The sequence below is a fragment of the Dromiciops gliroides genome, chromosome 3, assembly GCF_019393635.1.
Source record: "Dromiciops gliroides isolate mDroGli1 chromosome 3, mDroGli1.pri, whole genome shotgun sequence".
In the NCBI taxonomy this organism is placed as follows: domain Eukaryota; kingdom Metazoa; phylum Chordata; class Mammalia; order Microbiotheria; family Microbiotheriidae; genus Dromiciops; species Dromiciops gliroides.
The window spans coordinates 442,279,273-442,306,447 of NC_057863.1; the positions used below are offsets into that span (position 1 = coordinate 442,279,273).

At 35.8% G+C, this 27,175-nt stretch overlaps 1 protein-coding gene across 8 annotated transcripts in view; it reads right to left on the reverse strand.

Annotated features, from left to right (window-relative positions):
• METAP1D (methionyl aminopeptidase type 1D, mitochondrial) overlaps positions 1-27,175 on the reverse strand; it is a 99,174-nt gene that overhangs the window by 3,301 nt on the left and 68,698 nt on the right. For 4 of the 8 annotated variants that reach the window (XM_043994378.1, XM_043994379.1, XM_043994377.1 and 1 more), the window contains 6 exons: positions 17,953-18,122; positions 15,590-15,739; positions 13,316-13,464; positions 12,624-12,666; positions 8,474-8,637; positions 227-324 (listed from right to left, as the gene is read on the reverse strand). In XM_043994378.1, the coding sequence (XP_043850313.1) occupies positions 227-324; positions 8,474-8,637; positions 12,624-12,666; positions 13,316-13,464; positions 15,590-15,739; positions 17,953-18,122 (774 nt within the window). Of the gene's footprint in view, positions 1-226; positions 325-8,473; positions 8,638-12,623; positions 12,667-13,315; positions 13,465-15,589; positions 15,740-17,952; positions 18,123-20,575; positions 20,626-27,175 lie in introns of those variants that run through there. The other 4 variants (XM_043994380.1, XM_043994381.1, XM_043994382.1 and 1 more) reach the window with 4 other exon arrangements.

The window sequence follows — 27,175 nt, forward strand, 5'->3', positions numbered from 1 at the left end:
CCTCATTTTAATATTGGAAAACTGCAGGGCACTAGTCCAGTAACATAATGTGATAGTTAAGTGTGAGTGGGGTTTTACGGGTGTGCAGTTGGGGTTTTGGTGGCATTTTTTTTGGTCTTTTTTTCATGCAAGAAGATGTTAAAGTGAATCGTCTGTGGGGCACAGCTTCTGGGGCAAAATGGCCTTACAAGACTTCTGCTAAATTTCCTTCTGTTAATTTGCTTACCATGGTGCCATATTTCTGGGTGTCCATGAAAGTAGGATCCTATTCCATGCCCAACAAAGTGGGGACAGACTTGCAACCCATTTTCACAGGTTATTCGGCTTTAAAGTAACCAAACATGAGATGTATTATTTTTTACAGATGTGGGAGCAATCATTTCAATGCAGACTCCTGTCAAGCATGGCCACTTAGAAACACTTCTGAAGTTTAAAAAAAAATAACCATATTCACTAGTCAGATGATAACATTAATGTTCCTTTAGTATGCTTGAATAAATTTAGCTCCCTACCTTGTTTGGACAGTAGAAACACATACACACAAACACACCCATAGGCACTATGTTTTCTTTCCTCCCCCCACCCCCATTTAATTCAGCATAGCTTTATACGAGGCTTGTTTAACTTCTGAGCATTTGTAATATATCTAGATACTGAGTGCATATACTGATTATGTAGATAGAATTCAGAGCACAAAATTCTACATTCCTTTTGTCTGGATTCACTAAAAGACTACACAAGTCACTGCTAGTTTGAAGAAAACAAATAGAAAAGAAATATAAATTGGAAAATGTTTTGACTCTTCACCTACCTGATTCTTTTCATTCTAGTCTCTTCCAAAGAATTATATATTTTGTAAAGAGGCAGGTCATATCTAGTCAAATCTTTTTTTGTCAGTGTTCTTGTAAACATACCCAAACCATGTGATCATTTAGGAACTCTACATTGGTCTTATATCATTTACAAAATTAATAGAAAATGCTTAATCATTATATAAGCTAAGCTAAACAGTACTATTCATTGAAGATGAGTAGCTAACACACGTACATGCTTTTAGACTGCATTTTTTTAGAATAAGTATATGATCTGCATTCATACAAAAAAAAACTTCATCTAAAAGGCTGAAAAGCCATGTTTTTTGAAATCAAATGGACATACTTATTTCTGCGAGTACTAGAAAGATAAGTACTTATACACCTTCCATTAACTACTTATATTTTCATGCTGATGAAGGGCTTTGTGGCACATTCAAACCGTTTACCCTGCATGAATCATGGTCCAGAGGATTTAGAGGCACTACAATTATAGTCCTTGCTAGTGCCATGGGACAAAGACCCAAATCAAAGTTTCAAAGACCTTGGTATTGGCTTAACATACAAAACGATGCTTTTGAGCTAGAATCTTCAACATTTCAGGCAAAATCACTGTCTCGAAACATTTTCAGCTTCCATCTACTGATTTTTCTTTAATACCCTGAGTTAGATTTGAAGCTTCTTAATCATCTGCTTTGAAGTCACTATAGCTATTTTACTAGCTGCTCAACTCTTCTTGGCCTTCTCGATCATTTGGGTATAATTTTAGTCTAAGAGATTACAGAAAGAAGAATGTAGTATAGAACTTACAATATATGGGGCTAAAGGGTTAACAAAAACTTTATAAACTTCACTGTATGTTTTATATTTTACACTTTTACCAAATAAGCCTTAGCATAATTAACAAATTTTTCCAAGGTTGGATTTGCAGAAGTCACTGCTAAATATAAACATAGGAAGGAGAAGAGCGATTGTAAGAAATAATAATAACACAAGAACCAGATATTTAAAATAAATGCAGTCTACTGGAATTCATATATTTGTGTCAGGCCACTACTAAGATACTGAAGATACTGCACTTGGTAAAGCATTCTTCATTTTGCAGACGAAGAAACTCGGAAGCTGAAATGAGTATTCTGTTAGTCAGGAAAATGTTATTGTTGTTTTTCAGTAGTTTCAGTAATGTCTACTTCTTTCGATCCCATTTGAGGTTTTTCTTGACAAAAATACTACAGTAGTTTGCATTTTCTTCTTCAGCTCATTTACCGATGAGGAAATGAAGCAAATAGGGTTAAATGACTTGCCCAGGGTCACATAGTTAGTAAGTGTCTGAAGTCAGCTTTGAACTCAGAAAGAGAAATTGTCCTGACTCCAGGCATGGCACTCTATCCACTGTGCCACCGAGCTATCCAACACAGCCCTGAAGATTTTGACCTAGGGCTCCAGTACAACTCTCCTGATTCCAAGATCAGGGCTTTCCCCATTACATCATGGTACACATCATGGTTTATTGAGAGGCAATAGGTATTAGTGGATAGCATACTAGGCTTGGAGTCAGGAAACCTAGGTCTGTATCTGATCCCAGACACTTATTAGCTATATGATCATGAGCCAATCCTTCAACTTCTGTTAGTTACAATTTCCTCATCTGTAAAATGGGGGAACTCACAAGCATGATGCTTGTGAGGAAAGATCTCTAAAACCTTAAATTAAAGCACCATGGATCTAAAGCCCACCCCAGGTATTTTTCTAGTAAGTCATGTCAGCAGGGATATTCCCTCCCTCCCACAGCCTGACATTATTTTGTATTTGTTGTTTTCTTCCAATAGCATGTAAACTCTCTAAGAGCAGGAATCCCCCCCTCCACTCCCCCAACCCCATTTTGGTTTGTTTTTATTTTGGTCTTTGTATTTCCCATGACCTAACAAAAGGCCTAGCATATAGGAATGGCTTAATAAATGTCTGTTGAAATATGATATTTCCTATATCTATATCTATATGTATATAGATATATAGATATAACCTATATCAGATTACCTGCTGTCTAGGGGAGGGGGGAGAAAAATCTGAAATTGTAAAGCTTGTATAAACAAAAGTTGAGAACTATCTTTACATGTAACGGAAAAAATAAAATACCTTATATGTAAAAAAAAAAAAGAAATATGATATTTCTTCTCTACCATACTCCCCATTTCCACTGTCCTCACCCCCCTCCTGAATACAACAATAAAACCTGATGGTCAGGGCCTTGAATGCTTGGCACGTATCACTTCCAAATCTTAAGAATGTATTGCAGGGGCAGCTAGGTGGCACAGTGGATAGAGCATCGGCCCTGGATTCAGGAGGACCTGAGTTCAAACCTGGCCTCAGACACTTGACACTTACTAACTGTGTGACCCTGGGCAAGTCACTTAACCCCAATTGCCTCACAAAAACAAACAAACAAGAATGTATTGCAAAGAAAAGAAGGAAAAACTGAGTCAAACCAGTATGTTCATTTCTAATAAGAAAAAAGCATGTCCATTTTGAAATGGTCTCTACTGTTCATAAAAGATTCTGGGAGTATCCAGTTGGCCAAAACCATTCTGAGTTTATCCTCCAATAGCAATTAATTCCTTGATTCTACTAGAATGGCTAGTTCTAGCAGTATCATAGAAGTATGCATTATGGATTCCTGAGGTCAAAGGAATACAAAGACGAATGAAAAGAAAAAGAACAGAAAAAAGTATGGTTGGCTCCTTTGTTGAATGCCATCTACTCTATATCATCCCCAGTGACTGATATTTGAGGGGCATAGCATATGCTTCTGAGTCCTTGCTTCTGTGAATTTTCATTTGGGATTGAGAGTTAGTATTTATATTCAGTTACTGGGGACAAAGGAGCAAAAAAACAAATAAACAAACAAAAAAAACCCCAACACATGATGAGTGTTTGAACTGACTACCTCCAACAATATGGGGATACTTACTAATAGATCACATGGCTATTTGCCTTTTTTTTTTTTTTTTTTTGCAATTTGGAAACCTCACATACACAGATGATATAGGGATTATCAATGGAGAGTCTCATTCATATTAGCACTAAAACAAATCATGTAATCTTGTTTGGAATAGAAAGGTCCAGTGTGTGAGCGTACTCCTGACTAGTTTATTCAGAATGAGGAGGGCTGTTCTAACAACACAGATGTAAGAATTAGATGCAGTTCCTTTGTGGTACCAGAAGTGGCAGTGCCAGGACCTATTTCAATGCAAGGATGTTTCTCTTGCTCTGGACAGTAGAGTATCACATTTATTACACTACCGATGGAAGTCAGCCTTTGCTGAATTTAAGCAGTCAGTACTAGCTTTTCTATAGTTATTTTCTCTGATTTAAAAGAAAATGGGGAGGGGAAGGTATTATCTGTGCACTTAGAAGTATATTTTCTAACCACAAATATTCTGATAATGTTCATAATGTGATGCTCTTCATATAGGCCATTGGGGTGGGGATTGGGATAGAGGAAAGAAGGAGATATAATAAGACTTGATGCATTTTATTCTTTACATTTGCTTTAAATATGTCATGTTTTTAAAGCTAATTTCCAGCTTCAAATGTCTCACTTAAAAAATTTCTTATCATGATAGCTGTTTTTAGTCTAATTCTCTTTAAAAAGCAACTCATAGTCAACTGAAATGGTGTTTCCTGGGGGGGGGGTAGGGTTGAGAAGTAAGGTTGGGCTTATTTAATAGCTTTTATTTACACTTTTAAGGTTGCAAATGCATTCTCCAAATGGATGCAGGAATAATAAATATATGGCTATACTGTTTACAGAAAAAAAAAGAATGGATGTGGGTATAGATTTAATAAATTTTTGTTACAAAATAATAGACAATGCTAACCCCCAGATTGATCATGGTTTTTCACTTAAATGTCTTTGAAGTGGTTGACAGTACCTGATTTGGTAAGTTACAGAATCCTACCTGAAGTATTTAAGATATTTTTATATTAAGTATTTGTTTTTGACTGAAGGAATGTACAAGTCCAGGGGACCTCTTTAATAACAAGTAATGTTTAAGTATAATTAGTAATATTTTTGAAAACTGACAATTGTTTTTTGAAAGAATGGTACGTTTTTTGTTTCAAACTGGAACACAAATTACTGTATTTTTCTTACAATACTGCTGAACTTTTATTTGAGGTTTTCTGTTTCTGAAAAGCAGACATGATGGATTGAAATAAAAGATAATTTATTGCAATGCTTACTTTCAAGTGCAGAGAGAAGCAGTGTAATTGTAATTTACAGTAGCTGTCAAGGAAAATCTATCACAGATGACATTAAAATGACTTATTTTGCCTGAGCCAGTTATTGTTTAAATGTGCATAATCTCATAGAAACAGATTATTTTTTAAAATCTGCTTTATATTGTTCTAAATTAATATCAAAACATATACTTATGAGTTAAACATTTAAAAACCATTTATTGAGACTTTGATCATGGAATTTACACCTATGAGTATGAATTATTTTTACTGAACTGTAAAATATTTGGAATGCACAATCCTGCATCTTTACAACATTCTTATAAGTACAAATCTATCTACAGACGATTACTTAATAACATTTTCAAACAAGTGGTTTGGGGTGCAATGAGTTAGTACCACTAGTGTCCCTAACAAAGGTACATTTGTCAACATTTTCTCCTTTTATCCAATAATACTAGAGTTACTATCCCACATTTCCCATGGAATTGCAAAGCCTATTCTAGTGTTGAAGTCCTCCATGCATAGTACATAGTATAGTTATTAATAAGAGGTCCTCAAATTCAAGGTCTTCTCCAGGTAACGCATGGTATGTGTGGTCTAAGATAGGTTGTGGAGGGGGAAGGGTAAACTAAGGATGATGAATGCCTTTTAGCAAACAATAAGCCTGAGTTGAAAGGTTTGTAACCCTTCAGATTGTAATGGTTCCAAGTTCTTTTTTTGGCTATAGATTATGTCTGTTTCTAGGTGTACTGCTATTCTTAAGATTTTGCTTGCATATGAAAAGACAAAATAATAACTATCCAAGAACATTATACTTCAACAAACCAGGGCGAGCATTTATCAGAATCATTTTTCTGTTTCTTCCCCAAGTGGCACACATAATGCATTTAAATAATAAGAGTGTACTAGGGTAAAAGGAAAAAAAAGTTCATCCTCTATTATTTTTCATATAGTTTCGTGAATGTAGTTTCAAGGCTTGATGTGATTTTCAAAGAACCCTGGGCATGCAAATTCATAGTCTGAGAAAACTGACCTTTGCATCCAGATAGCTAAAAATCCAATGTCACTTTCGATTCTACTCTTCCTTTTTTTTTTTATATAGCTAGAATTAATGTAGTGAATATGTAATGAAATGCATTATCCTGCATGGAGATTTATCAGATTTTCCAATTGAATGCCATGCTTTGCTAGTGCTAGCTGGAGTTCACCTGCATGTTGGTGTGGCGTGTGGCTCTTTTTTGTAAAGAGTTAAGTCGTACACAAAAAAAGGGAACAAAGGTCAGCACCCAGCCGCCACTTGAATGTGAGATTTTTCTTTTTATTCCCCTTGATGTATACTAGGCTCTGTGTTATTAGTCTTAATGATGGAAAATTGTAGTGTTGATACAAATCTTTTTTTCAAAGTAGTAGGCGGGAGCTCCATTTGTTAGTAAGTTTTTTTGTGACTAAAAGCCACGGACAGTACATTTATGTAGCAGTAAAAGGCCTAGATGCTCTTTCCATAGCAGAGCTAATTATTCCTACTGTGACCTTACTGATCTACCCTGTTCCTAGTACATCTCATCTGCACGCCTGTTCCTCTGTGTAGATGGTGTCAGAGAATATGAAAAACCCTATAATGAAACCATTTTCATGATGGAGAAAGGCTACCGGAGTTGCACTTGCTACAAAGAGGCTCAATTATATGAGTAATTGTGATAATTTTCTACATTCATAGCCTTCAATGGGGAAAAAAGAATGAGAGCCACAAAGGAAAATTACTTTAACAAGAAAGTACAGAGAGTAAAAATGGAAGAAGAGACAAAAAGGGGGAAAAAATAACCAGAAAAAAAGTTTAAAAAATAGATCTGGAGGGAGGAATAGCAAGACAGGGAGAACAACAGAAATGCTCAAAAAGCCTATGTGCAGCTGTGTTGCACAATTAAATTGAATTTTTTTTTTCTGCAGTTGATGAATGTGACTACTGCAAATGTGCCTCTGTAGTTAGCTATCATTTGTTGTTCCGTGACAGGAAAAGGATAATTACCTCTCAGAGAGAATCAAAGGCTGACATGCCCTTTAGACACAGCCATGAATGCAGAGCTCGATAGAATGCCTGAATAAGAATCTAGTGTTCTATGCCCCCTTCTACTGAAGAATAAATTTGGTTAAAATGCAAGAGTACCACCAGTAAATTTGTTGAACCCTAGGTGTTCACAAATATGAGGTGCATCTATCGACTCATCCCATTTGCAAAAATAAAACTGCATTTTGAATTCATTTCTATTATATTCATGGACAGTAAGATAGTGAGATATGCATTAAATTTCTTTTCCCAGTAGGGGTCTGATTCAACATTTCCTAGGCAAGAACAGAAAGACACCATCCTTTTTTTCCCAGGCTAGTTAGCCTATAATTTAAAACTGTCAAAAACACAATTTTGTTCAAAGTCTTCAATAAAAGCTTCTCAGATATAACCCAAAGAGATTTTACTAAAGTTTGATGCAGACTCTGTTACAATATTTTAAAATCTATAAATACATATAACTGATATTTTACCGCTTTTTTCTTAAGTATTTGAAGGCTCACAAAGAAAAAAAGACAGCATCTTTCCAAGGTGACTAAGCCTTTCATATTTTAGGCAAACAGAATATATTCAATAGTTTATATTAATGAAAAAAAGCACTTTTACAAACTACTAATGTGACCACCTTCAGTGAAATGCGATGCTTTTTCATGAAAACCAACTCCACATGTCTATTTTGCAACATTTATGAAAAAAAATCTAAAAATGGGGAACAGAAACAGCTTGAATTTAGAAAAGACAAACACACATATACACAAAAAAATAAGTCTTATGGATGGTACTTCCCTGGAGTATTATGTGTAAACAAACAATGATTCACAATAAAAATGGGTCTGTCCAAGAAAAGGACAAGGGGTCTTACTTTCCAGTTATTTGCTTAACCTCAGTTGTGAAAGATAAGAAACTCTGAGGTGGACACCTAGTTGTCTTTACAACATAGAAACACCTTTTGGTTAGAGCCTTCCTAAGAGTGATTCTTACTTTCTGCTTCCTCACTATCCTTGGGAGTGTTGGGACACCTATTGTTCTCTTAGTCAAATTTATTTAGTAACTTTTGCAGTTTTATGTAAAAGGGAAACTGTAAGACCAAAATGAACCTGCTAAATAAAAACTAAGGGAGCCTTGTAGACATGTTCCGTTTCCATAGGTGTCTTTGCCGACCTCAGTGTAAGTCACTTTTTAAAAAACCTTTTCTTACCCAGGGAACAACATTACAGCCTGGCAGTTCACATACTGATATCAGACTGAAATGATGGTTCTGAATCATAAAACATGTCATCAGTTTTATACCAAACCACCAATAACCTTTGTCCTACTTGCCAACCCTCCCTTTACTTGTCAGTATAAAGCTTACCTGATTGTGTTTCCAATTACAGAGAAGGGAGCCCCTGCTCTGCAAGCTGCAATTGCTTCATCTCTACATCTCCTGGCAACCTCCACTAACTTTTTACCATATTTATCCACATTGCCCACCAAAAATGTTTCAGAAGTATCGCCGTGGTAGCCATTGTAATAGACCTACAGGTAGAAATGTCAAGATGTTTTCTAGTTGTCAAATTCACTTTCTCAATAAAGTGGATATTTTGAATGAATTATGTATCTATTTGAATACATTTGTGTGTCCCCCTAACTTCCCCGTTTTGCCCTCCCCTATTCCCCAAAACAGTGTTACGCCAAATTTATCTGTAAAATATGGGATGAAAATACCGGACCTCATTCAGAGATAAAAAAAAATGTAGTTATATAGTGAAACTGCAAAACTTAAAATAAGTTTTGTGCCACTATTTTAGCACTGTGATTAGTAATGTCATTTCAACATTTGGACTCACAGATTTATCTTTGAGTACAAGATCTGGTTAGTATAATAACCTCATCATCAAACATTACTGAGCAAAGAATTTTACTCCAGGTTGGCACATAGGAGATTATAAAACTAAGAAACATTCACTATATTGGAAATAATTTCTTCAATATAGGTTAGGGTTTTCCACGTATTCCTATTCATTTACCAATTCTACATTTTAGAAGCGAATACATATGCCTACAGGAAGAAATGAGAGAAACGTGTCAGTGCCCTCACACACAACAGGGGAATTTAATGCCAGTATTTCATTCTCAACAGAATTAGGAATATTTGGGAGTTACACTACAGTAGACTACTGTTTATCTAGAAAATTTAGGGAATGATATTTCTAATTAACTGAATAAGCTGGTAAACAGAGAGTTATAGAAACACAGAACCTTAGAGCTACATGAAACTTTAGTGCTTATCAAATTTAATGCCTCCTTGTTCCAGGTGTGAAAATTAGGGGCCAAGGTCACATATCCAATTACTCATGTGACCTGGAACATATGGACATTAAAGAGAGTGCTGCTGAACAATAAAGTGCAACATTTTAATATAGTAAAATGTACTTAAAACCAAAGTGATGGTGAACATAATTTAATTGTCTTTTAGGAACTAAGAAGGCACAGTAAGATCTTGTAAGCGTAGGGTCACCATTAGGCATCACTTTCTACAACTGTTGGTATGGAAGGTGGAGAAGAGTGGTTGACTCTCTGCCATTTCTCATATCTGGAGGCTACATTTTGGAATAAATTCTTGATATCAATTTATGTGTCATGTGTCTTCTTCTTGCAAAAGTAAACTGGGGCAGCTAGGTGGTGCAGTGGATAAAGCACTGGCCCTGGATTCAGGAGGACCTGAGTTCAAATCTGACCTCAGACACTTACTAGCTGTGTGACCCTGGGCAAATGACTCAACCCTCATTGCCCTGAAAAACAAACAAACAAACAAACAAATAAAATAATAAAAAGTAAACTGAGGAATGTGAAAAAAAATAAAATGAGAAATGTGTTGGTTCCATGTGCTTGACCTTTCTGGTTATGTGAAGTCTGCATTCATAATAAGACTTCAAGTTTATATTGGTTCTCATATTTCTTGTCAGGGTGTCTTCAAATGCCTAGTCATGAGGTAAAGGATTATGAGCCCATTTTATAGATTGGGAAACTGAAGTTCAGATGATATCACATAGTAAGTAAGTGGCAGAACTTGAAGAAAACTCAGGTCTCTGACCCTAATTTAATGCCATAACCTACATTGCATCTATATAGTATTACTTTATACTTTTCAAAGTATAATTTGAAAAAGAGGATACTCTGGTATAGTGAAATAAACGAGGATCTAGATTCAAGCCATAGATCTCATGCTTATGAATTGAGTGACCCTGGCAGGCAAGTCATTAAACTTCTCTGGATCTGTTTCCCCATTTATAAACTATATTTCCCTTATCACAGGGCTATTTATGAGAAAACATTTTGTAAACCAAAAGTGCTAAGGAAAAGTGAATAATTATTATTATTAATATGGAAACTTTTAGAACAGTAGCAAATTACAAAAGGGCAAGATTTTTATTTTATAATTCATTTTTTGACAATTTAAATATTAGATGAGCTAAATGAAATGCCTTCAAAGTATATGGGAAATTTCACAAAGCTGCTACTAAAGTCCATTACATCATGTAGTAATGTATGCAGCAAAACATTTTTTTTAAATCATCAGGTAATTTTCATTTAGTGTGAAATATTCTTCTCTGGTAGTTCTGAAGAGGATCATTTTTAAAGATCCAACATATAAATGTAATAACCATATTTGTCTAAATAAATAAAATATTGTCCATCTATAGGGACTATACTATATTTAATCATAGTTTCTAAACACAAAATATCCGTTTTTTGCTCTGAATTTGGATTTTTAAATTTTAAGAGTTCAGTTAAAAGAAGTGAGGAAAACCTCTGTTTCTTTCTTAGACACAAGGAGCTAATCATAAGTTTGTTTTCTATGAAAAATATATAGTCAGAGAATGTAGCCTTCCACACAAGCATCAGACTTCTCTGGATTCTTGGTCACTTGAAACGACTAACTTTGTTAAATAAGTTTTGTGAACCTGAAGACAACTAGATCCCAGAAATGCTAAAAATTTTGAGTCAACATCCAAAAAGAAGAGTACTATTTCTCTGTCCAAAGAAGAGAAACCAAGGATGACTTTACTCAAAATATTCAAGATTTATCTGGAGTTAAACAAAGTAATAATAACAAATCAGGCGATGGCTGATGAAAGAGCCTATTTGGAAAAAGAGGATTTTATTTCAAATATTATTTAAAAAATTCTTTTTTTTACACAGTTCTGAATGGGAAGAAATAGGATTGGATTTCAAGTAACTAGGAGTATGGAGCAAATCTTCAAGTATTCTAAACAGGATACAAAGACTTTGCTAGAGGTTCAAACTCACAATGAATAAAATAATGAAAAATATTATCAATCCCCAAACTAAGATATCTACTATAAAAGACTTACTGGCTATGCCTACACACAAAGTGATATTCCTGAGAAGGGAGGGAGGCTGACAATTCAAACAACTGGCTATTTTCAAAACAACTGATTTAATTCAGTCAAATAAAGACTAAGGTACCCATTGTATGCTTGAATTAACTTTTTTTCCCCTTTCAAATGGTTTTATGTGTATGGACAGAACATAACTCTATTCATAGTATTCCCCATAAAATAAAAATGCATTGTACTGACTTCCTCAAATAATTATCAACTCATGTTTGTAATTTATTAAGACTTCGATGTATATTGTGTACTTAAGACAACAAAAATGCTGAAGATCCCTTAAAAATAAATCACCTTTTGAGCAAAATGAATTACTACAGCACAGATAAATAAATCCAACTCTGAGAATAGTGAAAGGCTAAGAGAATTATAAAAGCTTTGTATTTCTATAATTGGGGTTCCTATGTTAGATGATTTAGCCTTGTTATTCAAAAGTACCACTATTAACCATTTGGTGAAAACTTAAGTTCATGGGGATAACTGCTCTCTGCTTGTGAGCTTAGCTAGCATCCAAGACTCTTTATACCAGAAATGGAACACAACACTACCTTCGGAGATTTTAATAAATGTAGGGAACACTGCTAGCAAAAGAGTTGCTGTCCAAATAGACTGACATACACAGGCCAATGTAGCCTCTAATGACAGAGTAAGATAATGACAGGCCCCACTCAAAATCAGCAGGAAGAGGAAGATCAATCTTGGCAGAGTGAAGGAAAAATGCTGGCTTTCTTCATGTTAGCTCATCTCATACATATCTATCTTCAGCAGCTGCCCAGTACTGCGGCGCTCTGCATTAACTACCCAGTGGATCAATAACAATTACACCTTCTCAAAAACATGACACATAGCAGGATTGGGTTGACATTTCACTTAGGCCAACATTGATCTCAGTGCATCTGATTCCAGCCCTAAATTCAAGTCAGGCCTGGGTCTTGTTGGAATAAACACAGAGTTAAAAACAAAAAAGGAAACCAGCTGCTTGCTCCTGGGTTTAGAAGTAAACACCACGTCCATCTGTTCATTCCACATTTTCAATCTACTCTTCTTCCTGTTGCTACCAGCAATTCTGAAGTTGATCAAAGACTATTTTTTATATGATTTACTCACCGTGACATCAATGTTGATAATATCTCCATCCTGAAGAGGTCGACTGAAACATAAACAGAAAAAAAAAATAATGGTGATAGACAGGTCTCAATAAAAGAAGCATAAAAATAAACACCTAATGACTACCATCACAAAAACCAATGAGACACAAAGATAATTTGGAGTGGAGGAGGGAATAAATGGAATAACTATATCTAATCTTCAGCTCTTGCTACTTAAAAGAACAAGTATAATCACATGGATTTTTACAAGAAACATCTAATTCAAACTTATTGTCATTGTGTGAAAACCTTCCACTGCTCATCAAAAGACCCTACTTACTGGTGGCCTGATATTTCTTTGCATGCAGCCAAAACAAGGGATGCCAGTCAATATTTGCATACATTCAGATCTTATCATTATCATCATTAAAATCTAAAATGATTAAAGAAATGTTTAATGTGCAAATCTACCGTCCTCTCCTCCCTCCCCTTTTTCAAACTACATGCTTCTTCAAGAGACCTTAAGCTGTGGTTTAGAAGTGTTCTGTCAAATTAGAAGCAATACGACTTCATAATCAGTGCTTTACCACATGTAACTACGGAAGCTTGCAGGTGGGTTTCAATTAAACCAGTGTCTTTCAACAAGGGCTGTAGATCTTGGTTTCAGGTTTTAGTGATCGGGGGAACAATGTGTTATTAAGAAATGAGTACCTGTCAGGAATACCATGACACAGCACGTTGTTTACAGAGGTACAAACGGATTTTGGAAACCCTCCATAGCCTAGAGGTGAAGGATAGGCGTTGTGACGGATTATTTCCTGATGAACAAGAGAATCTATCTCTTCAGTTGTCATGTCAACCTAAAACATTAAATTTTTATTTAAAGGCATGCAGAGGCAGTTAAAGATATTTCTTTTATTTAATAAATATGACTGTGACAGAAGAAATGCAATCATGTTTGTCTTCCACTAGTTTGTTGCAAAAAACCACAAATACAATATTTTAATGGCTTGCTGGTACCTTGCTGTGTAAGTGAGTATATGATACTGTTAGCACCTATTATGAAATAAAATATTTTTTAATCTGAAGGATCATGGAAATTCTCTATATGCAATTAAACAACACACATGTTACTATACCCTATTGGTCCCAGAAATGTACTCTTAGGCAATGTCTCTCTCCCACTTTTGTCACTGGTCAGCATTCCAGGGTTGATGAAATGTTGGAAATCAAGGGTTTAATTTGTATGATAAAGTTAGAGAACTAGGTCAACTTTGTATCCCCTAATCTGAGCGAAACATTAAATTGGGTTTGATGGAAATTGTGTGAAGATTATGGACTTCCATCTTCTAACAACAGTCTTTGACATCATTGAAAATGCTGTTTGCTTTATTGGGTGATTTAAAAAAAATACATATCTGGTTTCTAGGACATAATTTTATTCTTGCCTATCAGTTTTCTGTAACTGTGGGGAAGCATCTACTATCCTTATTTATCCATATTTTGCGCAATAAGCATTTGGTAGAATTATATAGTATCAAGCCCCCTGTGAGAGTTCAATAAATACCTTACTGAATGAGGGGTTCAGCTTTTGATATATTTTATTTCCCCATTTCTCAAACGATTTAGTTTCCCTTCCCCCCACTGGAAGGCATTTAATTGCTCCACAACCCTTCAAACTTATTATTTTCTGAGTGCATGAGAATTCTTTGAAGAGTAGGATAGGAAAATCCTGCCCCCAACATACAACATACAGAGAAAGTTGGGATAAGAAAAGTCATGTTCTGCTACTGCTACTACAGTTGTCTCCTTCATGGCTAAGGACTTATTGCTTTTATCCAATTACTCACATTAAGAGTTCCTACCTTCATGGAAGGAGGTACTAACCAAAATAATTTCATTTGCAAATCCCTCTCCCTGAACTCTGCACCACCTTCTGCAGAACCACAGGATATTCCAGACAACCCTAAAGAATCCTGCTATTGCAAAGAGCACTAAAGGAGGGTGGGAGCCATTGCAAAGGCTAAATGGTGAATGCAGCTGCTCTGATGGTGGCCAAAGCTTTATGTATTCCAGTTAACAGTAGAATGGAGAGGAGTGTAGGAGAGTAGAGTTAGAAGACCCAGGTTAAATACCCATTTCTGACACTTACTATATATCTAGGCTAGTCACTGCATGTCTCTACGACTTGATTTCCTCATCTGGGAGATGGGGACAACAATACTAGTACTGTCTAGGGACAGCTGGGTGGTGCAGTGAACAGAGTACTGGGCCTGGAGTCAGGAAGACCTGAGTTCAAATATGACGTCAGATACTTACTACCTGTGTGACCTGGGCAAGTAACTTCATCCTGTTTGTCTCAAGCTCTTCATTCATAAAATAAGATGGAGAAGGGAATGGCAAAGCACTCTAGTATCTTTGCCAAGAAGATCCCAAGTGGGGTCACAAAGAATTGAACATGGCTGCACAACAACAATTTTATTAGGTTGTTGCAAAGATCAAATTATATGATGTATACAGAATGTTTTGTCAACTGTAATGCTCTATATAAATATGTGCTTTTATAATTAATCTTCCAGAGAAAAGCAAATATTAAGGAAAAAGGAGACAAAAAATGAGACATAGCACAAAAATGCTAGGAAAATCAGGAATAAGTAACAAGCATAAAATAAGCACAAATGGGGAGAGTGCCAAAGTCAAAATAGTCTATGCTTTTGATCCATTTGGTTAGCTCTTATTTAGGGAAAAGTACCTCTAGAATTTTTTCTGCTTAACCATAGAAACTTGTGATCATCCAGTAAATTTTATATGGATTAAAAATTATCTTCTGAATAACCATCCAGAACCAATGTAACCTTCCTCCTCCCTCTCTCCACTAAAGCTAACAAATTCGATATACATTTAATAAAATTTAAAAGTATGTTTTTTTAAAAAAGGAAAGTTTCCATAAATGAAAGTCCATCTAAATTCTTATGAAGCTACTACCTTTAAACTCTTTCCAGCTAGAAGGAGGACATGACGGGCCAATTGACAAGCCTGACGAAGCCCTTGAATCTGATCTTCCTTCTTAACTTCTATGCTGTCTCCCCAGTCTGGTACAATGCCTGTCGTCACATAGTCTGGCTTCTTTATGTGCTTGAAGAAAAAGGATTGAAAATGAAGATCAGAACACTGAGCATGACAATGGGATCATTTTCTCAGATACAGCCTCCTGCTTCATGGCACTCTGCCCTTCCTGTTGAAGCAGCGACCTCCCTAAGCCAGCAGAACAAACCCTCAAGGCTGCCTCAGTATTTCTTCTCCTGCCCTTGTGAACTTAACATTGCCTGTTAGGATTGACTTCACATATTCTGTTAACCTCATGGTGCTGAGCTCCAAGTTAGACTGTAGTAGACTTCTGGTCAAAACAAACAGTTTCATTTTCTTTCTCCTACCTCCATGTGAAACATATCATCATCACTGGTGGAAAATGCCACTAAACTTCAAAACAGTCTAATGGTTAATTAAGAGCACTTTCCTCAATTTAACGTAAATTTAAATTTTGTACAAAAGGTAAAAACTGACAATACTGTTTCTGAATGGATATATCTAAAAAGATGGCTGCCAAGATCACTGAAAAAGTTACGATTTTCTTATACTTTGCAACCATTTACATGTAAAGGGTTGAAGAAGGGGAAGGAACAGACACAAAGAGATCCCTTAACTCAAAATTACCTCTAATATTGCTATTACTTAACATTTTTTAAAAGTCTACAATCTCTCTCTTAGGAAATTCTGCATTAGTTATCACAAGTTCTTGGGCAGGACTCATAAAATAAAAAACAGTATTACAGACACAGAGTTTCTTTCAGTCCCAAAGGATTCCTCAGCACTTCACAAACTATTTATGGCAATTGCTACGTAAGTCTGATTTAACAGTACACAGTAATACTGCACAGAAGTTTAGGATAGGAAGCTGAGGAAGACAACACTATTCAACTGAAATATCAGGGAAAATCCTGAATGGCATTGAGGTTAATGTCTCCTATGAAAAACATGATGCGATTCTTAGGGACCTCAAAATTTCTTAATATTAGTTTTCTATTTTGCCTTGATAAGAAGTGCCTTCAAGAGCATTCTGCTTCAATTACCAGCTCATAGCTCTGATTTGCTCCTGCTTTATTGTGGATAAATAAATGTTAGCTCTTCTGAGACTACAATATAAATTGTCTGTAAGACCTTCCAACTCTCCCTAAGAGAAAGGATGACTATGACCCAGTTCTCTTGGATGATCGGCTGAAGTCAGAGCTCTATGCAAGAGCAGAAGCAGTGGTTACTTTTTTTTTTTTTTTTAGTGAGGCAATTGGGGTTAAGTGACTTGCCCAGGGCCACACAGCTAGTAAGTGTTAAGTGTCTGAGGCCGGATTTGAACTCAGGTACTCCTGACTCCAGGGCCGGTGCTCCATCCACTGCGCCATCTAGCTGCCCCCAGCAGTGGTTACTTTTGAGGCAATGCTAAAACAACGTGTTGCCATTTCTATAGGTTTTTCTTTTCCAACCAACAAGTTAAATTCTTACTCCATTATGGCTAAGATCAAGTGCTATATCCCTACTCTCTCTGAGATGAAAGTGCTTTACCCTGGAAAGGGAATAGCTTTGTTGGCCTACTCAATTTTAGCAAACTTTATCACCAGGATGGTATTTTTAACTTTTAGGAAACAGAATATTCTTGGCATGGGTTTATTGTAAGGGGAAAATACTAAAAGAAGGAAAAAAGAAAATCACTGCCTTTGTGATGAATGTTTCCTTTTTAGCTTTTCTGATTCTTCCCACATGATTCCTATGCCTCCTTTACATTGAATTTTGAAAAATGGACCAATTGCTTTTTTGGTAAGGATTGCAGTCCCTGAAAATCTCAAGGACACTCGGAGGCCTGACATGCTGTTTTATTTATTCTAAAGAAATTATTTTAAAGCAGCAGCAATAATAGTGGAAATATGAAAGTCAGGTTTCAGAAAAATATATCATGTCAGTTTTAACCCACTTCTTTGAGGTGTCCCGAACCCAGAACTCAAATCTTTGCTCTAACAAACAAACATGACATATGCTTTGTTTATGTTAGAGATGCACATTCAAGTACTCTGGAGGAGTTATTGGCTTAGAGTTTTAATGAGCAGATTCAAACCTTTGCCTGGAAGAGCCTGTTAGAACTTCTAAGACTAATGTTTCTATGTCAAAACACAAAGCATGTAACAAACACATGATGCTCATGCCCTCACAATTAGGAGAACAAATCAATGTACTTGATCCTTTGTGCAGCCAACCTTTCTAAGACTACAAAAAGTAGCAGAGAACAGGCTTCACAGTACCTGAGGAACTGGATGAGCTGAAGAGACCACAGCAGGCAAAACTATCCTAGGAGATGTGCATTTTTGTCTTTGGAAAAAGAAATATCTTCTTTGCTGATTGCTTGTCTGCTTGTGTAAGAAGACAGGACTGACAGGTGAACAGAAAACTCTAGGACTGCCAGTCACATGACCTTTGAGGGAAAAAAATGTCTATTCAAAAACAAAGAAAAGAAACACATACACTGCTATGGCAAAAAAAAATGCTGTATAAGATTTTAAATTATTCCATATTTAATTGATTCCAAAAGACAAAGAAAGCAGACAATGCATTGAGTTTTGGTCCATAGGATAAATTACATTCTATAGTGTTGTAGCATATTTATTAGCTAGTAGTTTATTTTTGTAATGTTTGGCAATAAAAAATCCTTCTATAATGAAATACAAACATGTGTAAAAACATCTTGTATGCATCAGATCTGTGAGAAGATTCTGTGGAATCTATCTGGTAAGGACAGAACCAAAAGGACCCTTGATTCAGGTCCCCGTTTGGATTATTTCACACTCAGACTGATTTTCTTCCAAGTTACACAAACCAATTGCCAGCAGGACCCTTTGACCTTGATCAGATTACTACGTGTTAAGTTGTATACAGTGGGGCATTACAATGAAGCACAGTGGCAAGTGTTTGAGGCAGATAAAGAATAAGAGACATGGCAAAAATTTAGGGCCTCACACAAAAGGGTAATGAGCACAAAACAAAGATGGCATTAAAGGGTCCAGAACTGACTCCTCGGCACAGACCCATTGAGAGACCAGACAAACCATGCAGTTTTGGAGCATAACTGTGACAGGGATAGAGCACAGCATACTCTCATAAAATGGCCTCAGAAATCAAATCTCTAATTGAATTTGAAAAGGACATTATTTATGCCAAGTCAGCTAGCTAGTAAGTCAGTCTTTTTCATGGAGCTCTTTCAAGTACTTCCATCTGCAAAATAAGGCCTGGTTTTTGCTAACTGGCTTTAGCATTAACTAATATTTTAAAAGAGTTGATAAGACCAAACAAAACAGCAGAAAGGCAACTTGGTGGTGGTAGAGTGTTGTACCTGGAGCTAGGAAGACCTGTGTGTCAATCTTGCCTCCAATACTAACTATTTATGGACTAGGGGTAAGTCACTTAACCTCACTGGGCCTCAGTTTCCTCACCTGTAGAAAGGGGATACTTTTAGCACCTACCTCACTATGTTGTTCTGAGTAAAAAAAACCCAAAGTATATTAAATGCTTTGTATACTTTAAAATTATATATATGTACATATGTCAGTTACTTCTTTTTTTAAGACAACAAACGTGAAAACAACAGATACTTTATTAAAGTATTTTCTTAAATGTACCTTCCACGTACTAAATTGACCATACTAATGAGGGACAGAGCAACAGAGTGGAAAGAACCTAGTATTGTTCTGGTGATACTTCTTTCTTTCTTTCTTTCTTTTTTTTTTGGTGAGGCAATTGGGGTTAAGTGACTTGCCCAGAGTCACCCAGCTAGTAAGTGTTAAGTGTCTGAGGCCGGATTTGAACTCAAGTACTCCTGACTCCAGGGCCAGTGTTCTATCCACTGCTGGTGATACTTCAATAAGACAAAGGGATCACAAAGAAAAAAGAAAAAATCCAGTATGTATAAAAATTATTTATAGCATCACTTTTCATGGTGGCAAAGAACTGGAAACTAAGAGGGTGCCCATCACTTGGAAAAGAGCTGAATAAATTATGGTACATGAATGTAATGGAATACTATCGTGTTGCTAGAAAGAGACAATTTCAGAGAAACTCAGGAAGACTTGAGCAAATTGATGCAGAATGAAGTAAGCAGACCCAAGAGAAAAATTTATGCTATAACATCAATATTATAAAAGCAATTTTGAAAGACTTAAAAACTTTGGTTAAGGCAATAATCAATCATTATGCCAGAGGACTGATGATGAAGAATGTCATCCACCTCCTGAGAGGAATGTGATAGACTATTATGCAGAATGAGACATACAATTTTGCAGATGAATAATATGGGAATCTATTTTGCTCAACTGTGCTTATCAGTTACAAGTTTTTTGTCTTCTCTTTTTCAGTGTTGAGGGGAGGTGGGAGGGAAAAAATAAATGCTTGATTATTGAAAAAATTAAGTTAAAAAAGAGAAAGAATATATAAGAAAATACTATTCCTATTTCCTTCACTAAGTTTGTGATCTCGAGCAAACAATTTTATGCTTATGTGCTTGTTTCTTCATGTGTAAATTAGGTATAATAATAATAATAATAACTGACATTTATATAGCACTTTAAAGTTTGTAAAACTCTTTATGTATACCATTTGATCTTAATAGTATTTTTTCCAATTACATGTAAATATAGTTTTCAACATTCATTTTTGTAAGATTTTGAGTTTCAAATTTTTCTCCCTTCTTCCCTTCCCTCCCCCTTCCCCAAGGCAGCAAGCAATCTGATATAGATTATATATGTACAACCATGTTAAACATATTTCCACATTAGTCATATTGTGAAAGAAGAATCAGGGAACAAAAGGGAAAAACCACAAGAAAGAAAAAAAAAGTGAAAATAGAATGCTTAAATCTGCATTCAGACTCCATACTTCTTTTCCTGGATGTGGAGAACATTTCCCATCATGATTCTTTTGGAACTGCCTTGGATCATTGCTCATCATCACACAATGTTGCTGTTATTGTGTACAATGTTCTCCTGGTTCTGCTCACTTCACTCAGCATCAGCTCATGTGAGTCTTTTTCCCCCTTTTTAAAAAATAGTTTATTTTATTTTTTTCCAATTACATGTAAAGATGTTTTTCAATATTCATTTTTGTAAGATTTTGAGTTCCAAATTTTTCTCCCTCTCTCCTTTCCCGCCCCCCTCCCAAAGCCAGTAAGCAATCTGATATTAGGTTATATATGTACAATCATGTTAAACATATCTCCAAATTAGTCATTTGTGAGAGAAGAATCAGAACAAAAGGAAAAAAATCACAAAAAAAGAAGAAACAGACAAACAACAGCAAAAGTGAAAATAGTGTGCTTCAATCTGTATTCAGACTCAATAGTTCTTTTTCTGGATGTGGAGAGCATTTTCCATCATGAGTCTTTCAGCATCGTCTTGGATTATTGTATTGCTGAGAAGAGCTAAATCTATCACAGTTCATCATCACACAATGTTGTTACTGTGTACAATGTTCTCTTGGTTCTTCTCATTTCACTCAGCATTAATTCATGTAAGTCTTTCCAGGTTTTTCAGAAATTTGCCTGCTCATCATTTCTTATAGCACAATAGTATTCCATTGCATTCATATACCACAACTTGTTCAGCCATTCCCCAATTGATGGGCATTCCCTCATTTTCTAATTCTTTGCCACTACAAAAAGAGCTGCTATGAATATTTTTTGTATATAAGGGTCCTTTTCCCTTTTTTATGATCTCTTCGGAATACAGACCTCATAGTGATATTGCTGGGTCAAGGGGTATGCATAGTTTTATAGCCCTTTGACCATAATTACAAATTTCTCTCCAGAATGGTTAGATCAGTTCACAACTCCACCAACAATGCATTAGTGTTCCAATTTTCCCACACCTCCAACATTTATCATTTTCCTCTTCTGTCATATTATCCAATCTGATAGGTGCGAGGTGGTACCTCTGTGTTGTTTTGATTTGCAATTCTCTAATCAATAGTAGTTCAGAGTATTTTTTCATATGACTGGATAGTTTTAATTTCTTCATCTGAAAATTGCCTGTTCATATTCTTTGACCATTTATCAATTGGGGAATGACTTGTATTCTTATAAATTTTACTCAGTTCTCTATATATTTGAGAAATGATCCCTTTATCAGAAACACTGGCTGCAAAAATGGTTTCCCTGCTTTCTGCTTTCCTTCTAATCTTGATTGCATTGGACGCCATCTCATTTGAGACTTGAAACAACCCTGTGAGGTAGATTTTATCATTATGAACATCCCTGTTTAACAGATGAGGAAACAAAGGCACAGAGAAGTTAGGTTATTTGCCCATGGTCACATAGCTAATAAGGATAAGAGGTGGAATCTGAGTCTAGATCTTTTTTGGGGGCGGGGGTTGTTTGGGTTTTTTTTTTTTGCAGGGCAGTGAGGGTTAAGTGACTTGCCCAGGGTCACGCAGCTAGTAAGTGTCAAGTGTCTGAGGTCATATTTGAACTCAGGTCCTCCTGAATCCACTGTGCCACCTAGCTGCCCCCTGGATACATAATAGATGCATAATAAACATTTGTTGATTGATTTGCATCACATTTATTTCTTAATGTATCTCTTCCCCTGCCTCCCCTTATCCAGAAAACCTTTTCTCATACCAAATATTAAAAAAAAGAAAAGAGGAAACACTATGTATCAGCTACATCTGATAGCATATACAACATTCTACACTTGGTTATGATAACGACAGCATTCATTTTGCTTTTTCTTTCATTTACATTGTTGTAGTCATGTAAATTGGTTCTGCTTACTTGCTTCTGCATCAGTTCATATGAGTCTGTAAGAAAGATTTGCATTTCAAAAAAAAAGATTTTCATTTCTTCGAAGTTCACTGAATAAAAACAGCTGTTTAGAATCTACCTTTTGACATAGGCCTCATTAGTATCAGACTCTGGGCAACTACACTACACAGATAAGACGAAGCACTGGACATTCAACAACAAACATCCCAGTCACACCAAAGGAGGTTTGTAACATATTCATTGCCTGACAACAGCTTCCAAGCATAATTCATGACTGACTTGATTCTCTAAAGCCCAGTTGTTCAGCCCTCATCACTTACAAGGATGGCTCCCTTCTGATGTACTCTCATGATCCCTGGAATTATCTGGAATATTCCTACTGAAATATTCAGGAATAATAGTTTACAGTAGGAACAAGAGGATCACTGTGAATGTTCCCATCTCTGGTCTGGTATCAGGAAATTTTCTGGGAGTTACCAAAATAAAATGAATTTAAATTAACTTTAAATTTTAAAAAAAACCATACATAGTAAACATCCTTTATAATGGTGCTGTGAAAGAATAGGAAAAACATTTGTATAAAATGTAGTTGCTATATTTTGAGAACAATTTAAATCTGTGATGATGTTGATAATAACAGCTAACATTTAGAGAATGTCTTAAAGTCTGCAAAGATCTTTACATATATTATCATTTTGTACAACAGTTAATATACTATGAAACCTTTTGGGGGGAGGGGAAACTACTACAATATCAAACAACAAAACATCACAGCATATATTTTTGTTGGGAGGCAGAATTCCTGTCTAATTAGCTCACACATGTAGAGTGAGCCCATACTGGGTTAGGCCCCATTTAAAAGAATTATTTCTTGGTAATCTGGCTCATCCCTACACTAGTAGAAAATTCTTTGTTTCTCTCTCTTTTTAAAGGGTTACTGATGTCTCTCATTTTTTTCCCTATACCAAAATCATTTGCCAATGTCTTCTCCCACACTTATTTTTTTGTTTGTTTGTTTGGTTTTTTGCAGGGCAATGAATGTAAAGTGATTCTTCCATACTTATTGAACCCTCCTTCATAACACATTAAAAACAAGCAAAACAAATTGACCAGGCAGCTAGGTGGCACAGTGGATAAAGCACTGGCCCTGGATTCAGGAAGACCTGAGTTCGAATCTGGCCTCAGACACTTACTAGCTGTGTGACCCTGGGCAAGTCACTTAACCCTCATTGCCCTGCAAAACAAGAACAAAAACAAAGACACTAAGAGAAATTAATAACTCCTACTCATAAACTGCTTTAAGATTTAAAAACATATTACTTCATAACAATGATGTAAATAGGCAATTCCAATATTATTAGCAACATTTTAGAGATGAGGAAACTAGAAACTGTTCTAGGATCATTCGAAGAGTCAGGCATACTCTCCCCAAAATCCCTTCTAATAGTATTTTTGAGTTATATGATTTTGCGCTTCATCCATTTTCTTTCTTTTATAATTTTTTTTAACATTTTCACTTTTGGTACAAGGCTAATGAATTTGTTGCTGTACAGAAAAAATGCCTAGTATGAAAAGTCCCTCTATCAATGGAGATTGACAATTGTTCATACACTTAGTTTTTGAGAGTTGCCTGGTACACTGAGAGGTTAGGTATCTTTCCCATAGCTACTATATGTCAGAGCTAGGACCTGAACTGAGTTCTTCCTGAATCTGAGGCTAGTACTCTATCTCCTTCGACTTTCCACATTCATTTGTTTTTGTTGTTTTTTTTAAAGCAAGTGCTTCAATCCAGAATTAACTCAGGAATGTGTATTGTCCAAGATACAAAATGTGCTTTTCAGGGAATGAGTTGTTTTGTGATGGATGGATTGGGTTGTTTTGTGTGGTTTTGTGTGTGTGTGTGTGTGTGTGTGTGTGTGTGTGTGTTTGGGGGGGGGTGTTGTTTTAACAGAAACCATAAATGCTAAGAATTTAGAAGAAAAATTTAGATGATACTTTCCACAAGAATCACTTAAGAACCTCATCCCAGCACCTAAAGTATTCAAAAGTTATCAGGGCTTTCATAGAGACAACATGAAATTCTGGACTAGTGGTCTGGGGATCTTGATTATAGTTTTGACTCTGCCATGTAAACTCTCCAGGACTCAATTTCCTCATTGTTAAATTAGGGGATTGGATTGGATGAATCCTAAAATCTCTTACTAACTCCTCTTGAGGGCCAGGGAATTATGAGTGGTGATAAAGCCTAAGTCAAAGCAGCCAAATCCCTTACAAGGCAGCAGTCTATCAGTTTTACCCAGTTCTAGTAGAGTCACAAAAGAGGAATTTTTTTCTGTACATGAAACATTTATGTCCAGGCATGAGACCAACTAGACTTGACTTGCCTGTCTTTGAGACAGCATGACCCTGTGGGGTGGGTAGGGATGACTTGGAGCTTGGAAAGCCTGGGCTCAAATCCCAGATCAGAGGCAGACCTGAGGCAAATCACTTAACCTCACTGGGGTTATATTGTTATTAACTACAATAATAACAGCTCACATTTACATAGCATTTTAAGGCTTTCAAAGCACTATATATTATATTATATATATTTATATTTGTATATATACACATACATAATCTCCTTTGAGTCTTACAACAATCTGGGGAACTACATAGTAAAAATACTCTTATTCCCATTTCACAGATAGAGACACTGAGGTTTGGTGAGGTTACTTGTCTAAGGCTATTCTTTCCATTGTGCCACTCTCATTTAGATAGGAGTATAGATATCTTTCAGATATTCTCTATAAGTATAAACAGAATGTTGCCATTGTACCTAATTTGCTACAGAAAAGATTGATGAAAGGCTAGATGCGGATACAGAGCTGACTGTATACTAGAATTCTAAATATCTGATTCTAAACTCTAAAACACATAACCAGAAACATTCAATCTGTTAACAATTGTGGCTATATGTGTGCCAAGTTATCTTATCAATTATTCCACATTCACAGGATACTTCTTTATTTGGAATGAAATCTTTTACCTCTATCCCATAAAAGACACACTATAAATGTTGTCACAAGATAACAGGATAATAAGGTACCGTACTGTGTTGTTATTCCACTAACTATTCATTACAAACTAGGAGGAATAAAAAAATCTAGTCCTTTCACAGGTGAAATGAAGAATGTACTTAAACCAACCACATGCCATTCCAAGATAAAGGTTGTAGTAAAGCTAAAAAAACAAACAAACAAAAAAGAAATGAAGAAAAACTGATTTATCAAATAGAAACTAGCATAACAAAATTCTTCTCAAACCCCCCCACAAAAAAAAGACAAAAATCACCATGTCCTGTTTTATTAGATGGCTCTTGGAGGAAAAAAATAGTATATCATAATTTCAAAAATTTTTTAACACTTTCTACACATTTCTTCCCCCCCCCCTGCCCTCAACATCTCCCTTACCAGTCCCAGTCAAAACAGTATTTTTCATACCTCTTTTCAACTCCCTAACTCTTAAATTACTGCATTCATAACTAATTTGATGCACCCACCTCACTGATCATCAGAGATGGGAACAAACTGGCCTGTTCCCATTAGGCCATACTCCTCCCTTTATTGTGGTCCAGTTCTATTCACCATTGTTCAACTGCAGTCCACAGTTCATCTTTTTGTTAAGCTATTTGGGGGATAGGGTGGGAGGCATGAGTTATAAGGTGGTGCTAATTACTGCAAGAGACAGTTTTACCCATCTTTATATATGTTTAAGACTCCAATGCAAAGGTATCAGAAGCATCAGGAGAGCCTGGAGCTCAAGAAGGAGATGCTTTGTATCTTCACTACTGGTCTTGAAACAGATCATCATGGTGAGGATGTCTAGTGTTGATTATTTAACAAAAACTCTATACAGGCTTTTTTTAAAAGGTAGCAAATCTATACGTTATTTGTTATGAATACTAGAATACTTACTGCTATCAAGTGTAATAATAAGAATTATTTTCAGTGTCACCAAAATTGTATCAGCACATAGTTTGTGCTGAACACTGAAAATTATAGTCAAGTGCTTCTTTCGCTCCATGGAGAATCACACTGCGCAGTCTGAGCACTTCTCAAAATTGCTGTATGTATCCTGGATCTTGTGGCATATTTTCCCCATTTTAAATTTATATTTACAATGTAAATCTTTGGTATGGCTTTAAATGTTCCCATGTATAGTAATAACAGAATCTCCTGAGGGCTGCATTTTTTTTCCTCCTTGAACAGATTCAGCCCCAAAGGTAGAATTACAGAATTGAAGTATGGTAGAGGCTGGGGTACATTTTAAGTGACTAATTTTGCTGCACACAATGTGCCCTATATTTATTAGCCTTTTAGTCTAGGTCTGTTTTAATTGTTATCTGTTCACACAGGCTACATGCCATAATGAAATACTCCCATTTCACCCACTAAGCAGTGGGGCTTTTTATGTGCACCTCTATTAATGACCCTTAATTAAGTTGATTTTAGCCTTGTAAATGTGATTTTTCTCTTGGTCAACAAGTATTTTTTAAGGGAGAGGTTCATTGAACTTTCCAACGGGTGTTTTAAAATGTTTCTTTTTGAACAGCTATGAAATTGAAGGAAGTCCACTTCTAGTGAGGTGTGGCCTATTACCATCTAAACCATTCATTTACATTAAATTCATTTCAAGGGAAGCACCATCCCGGTTTTTAATTCTCAGTTATTCTACAT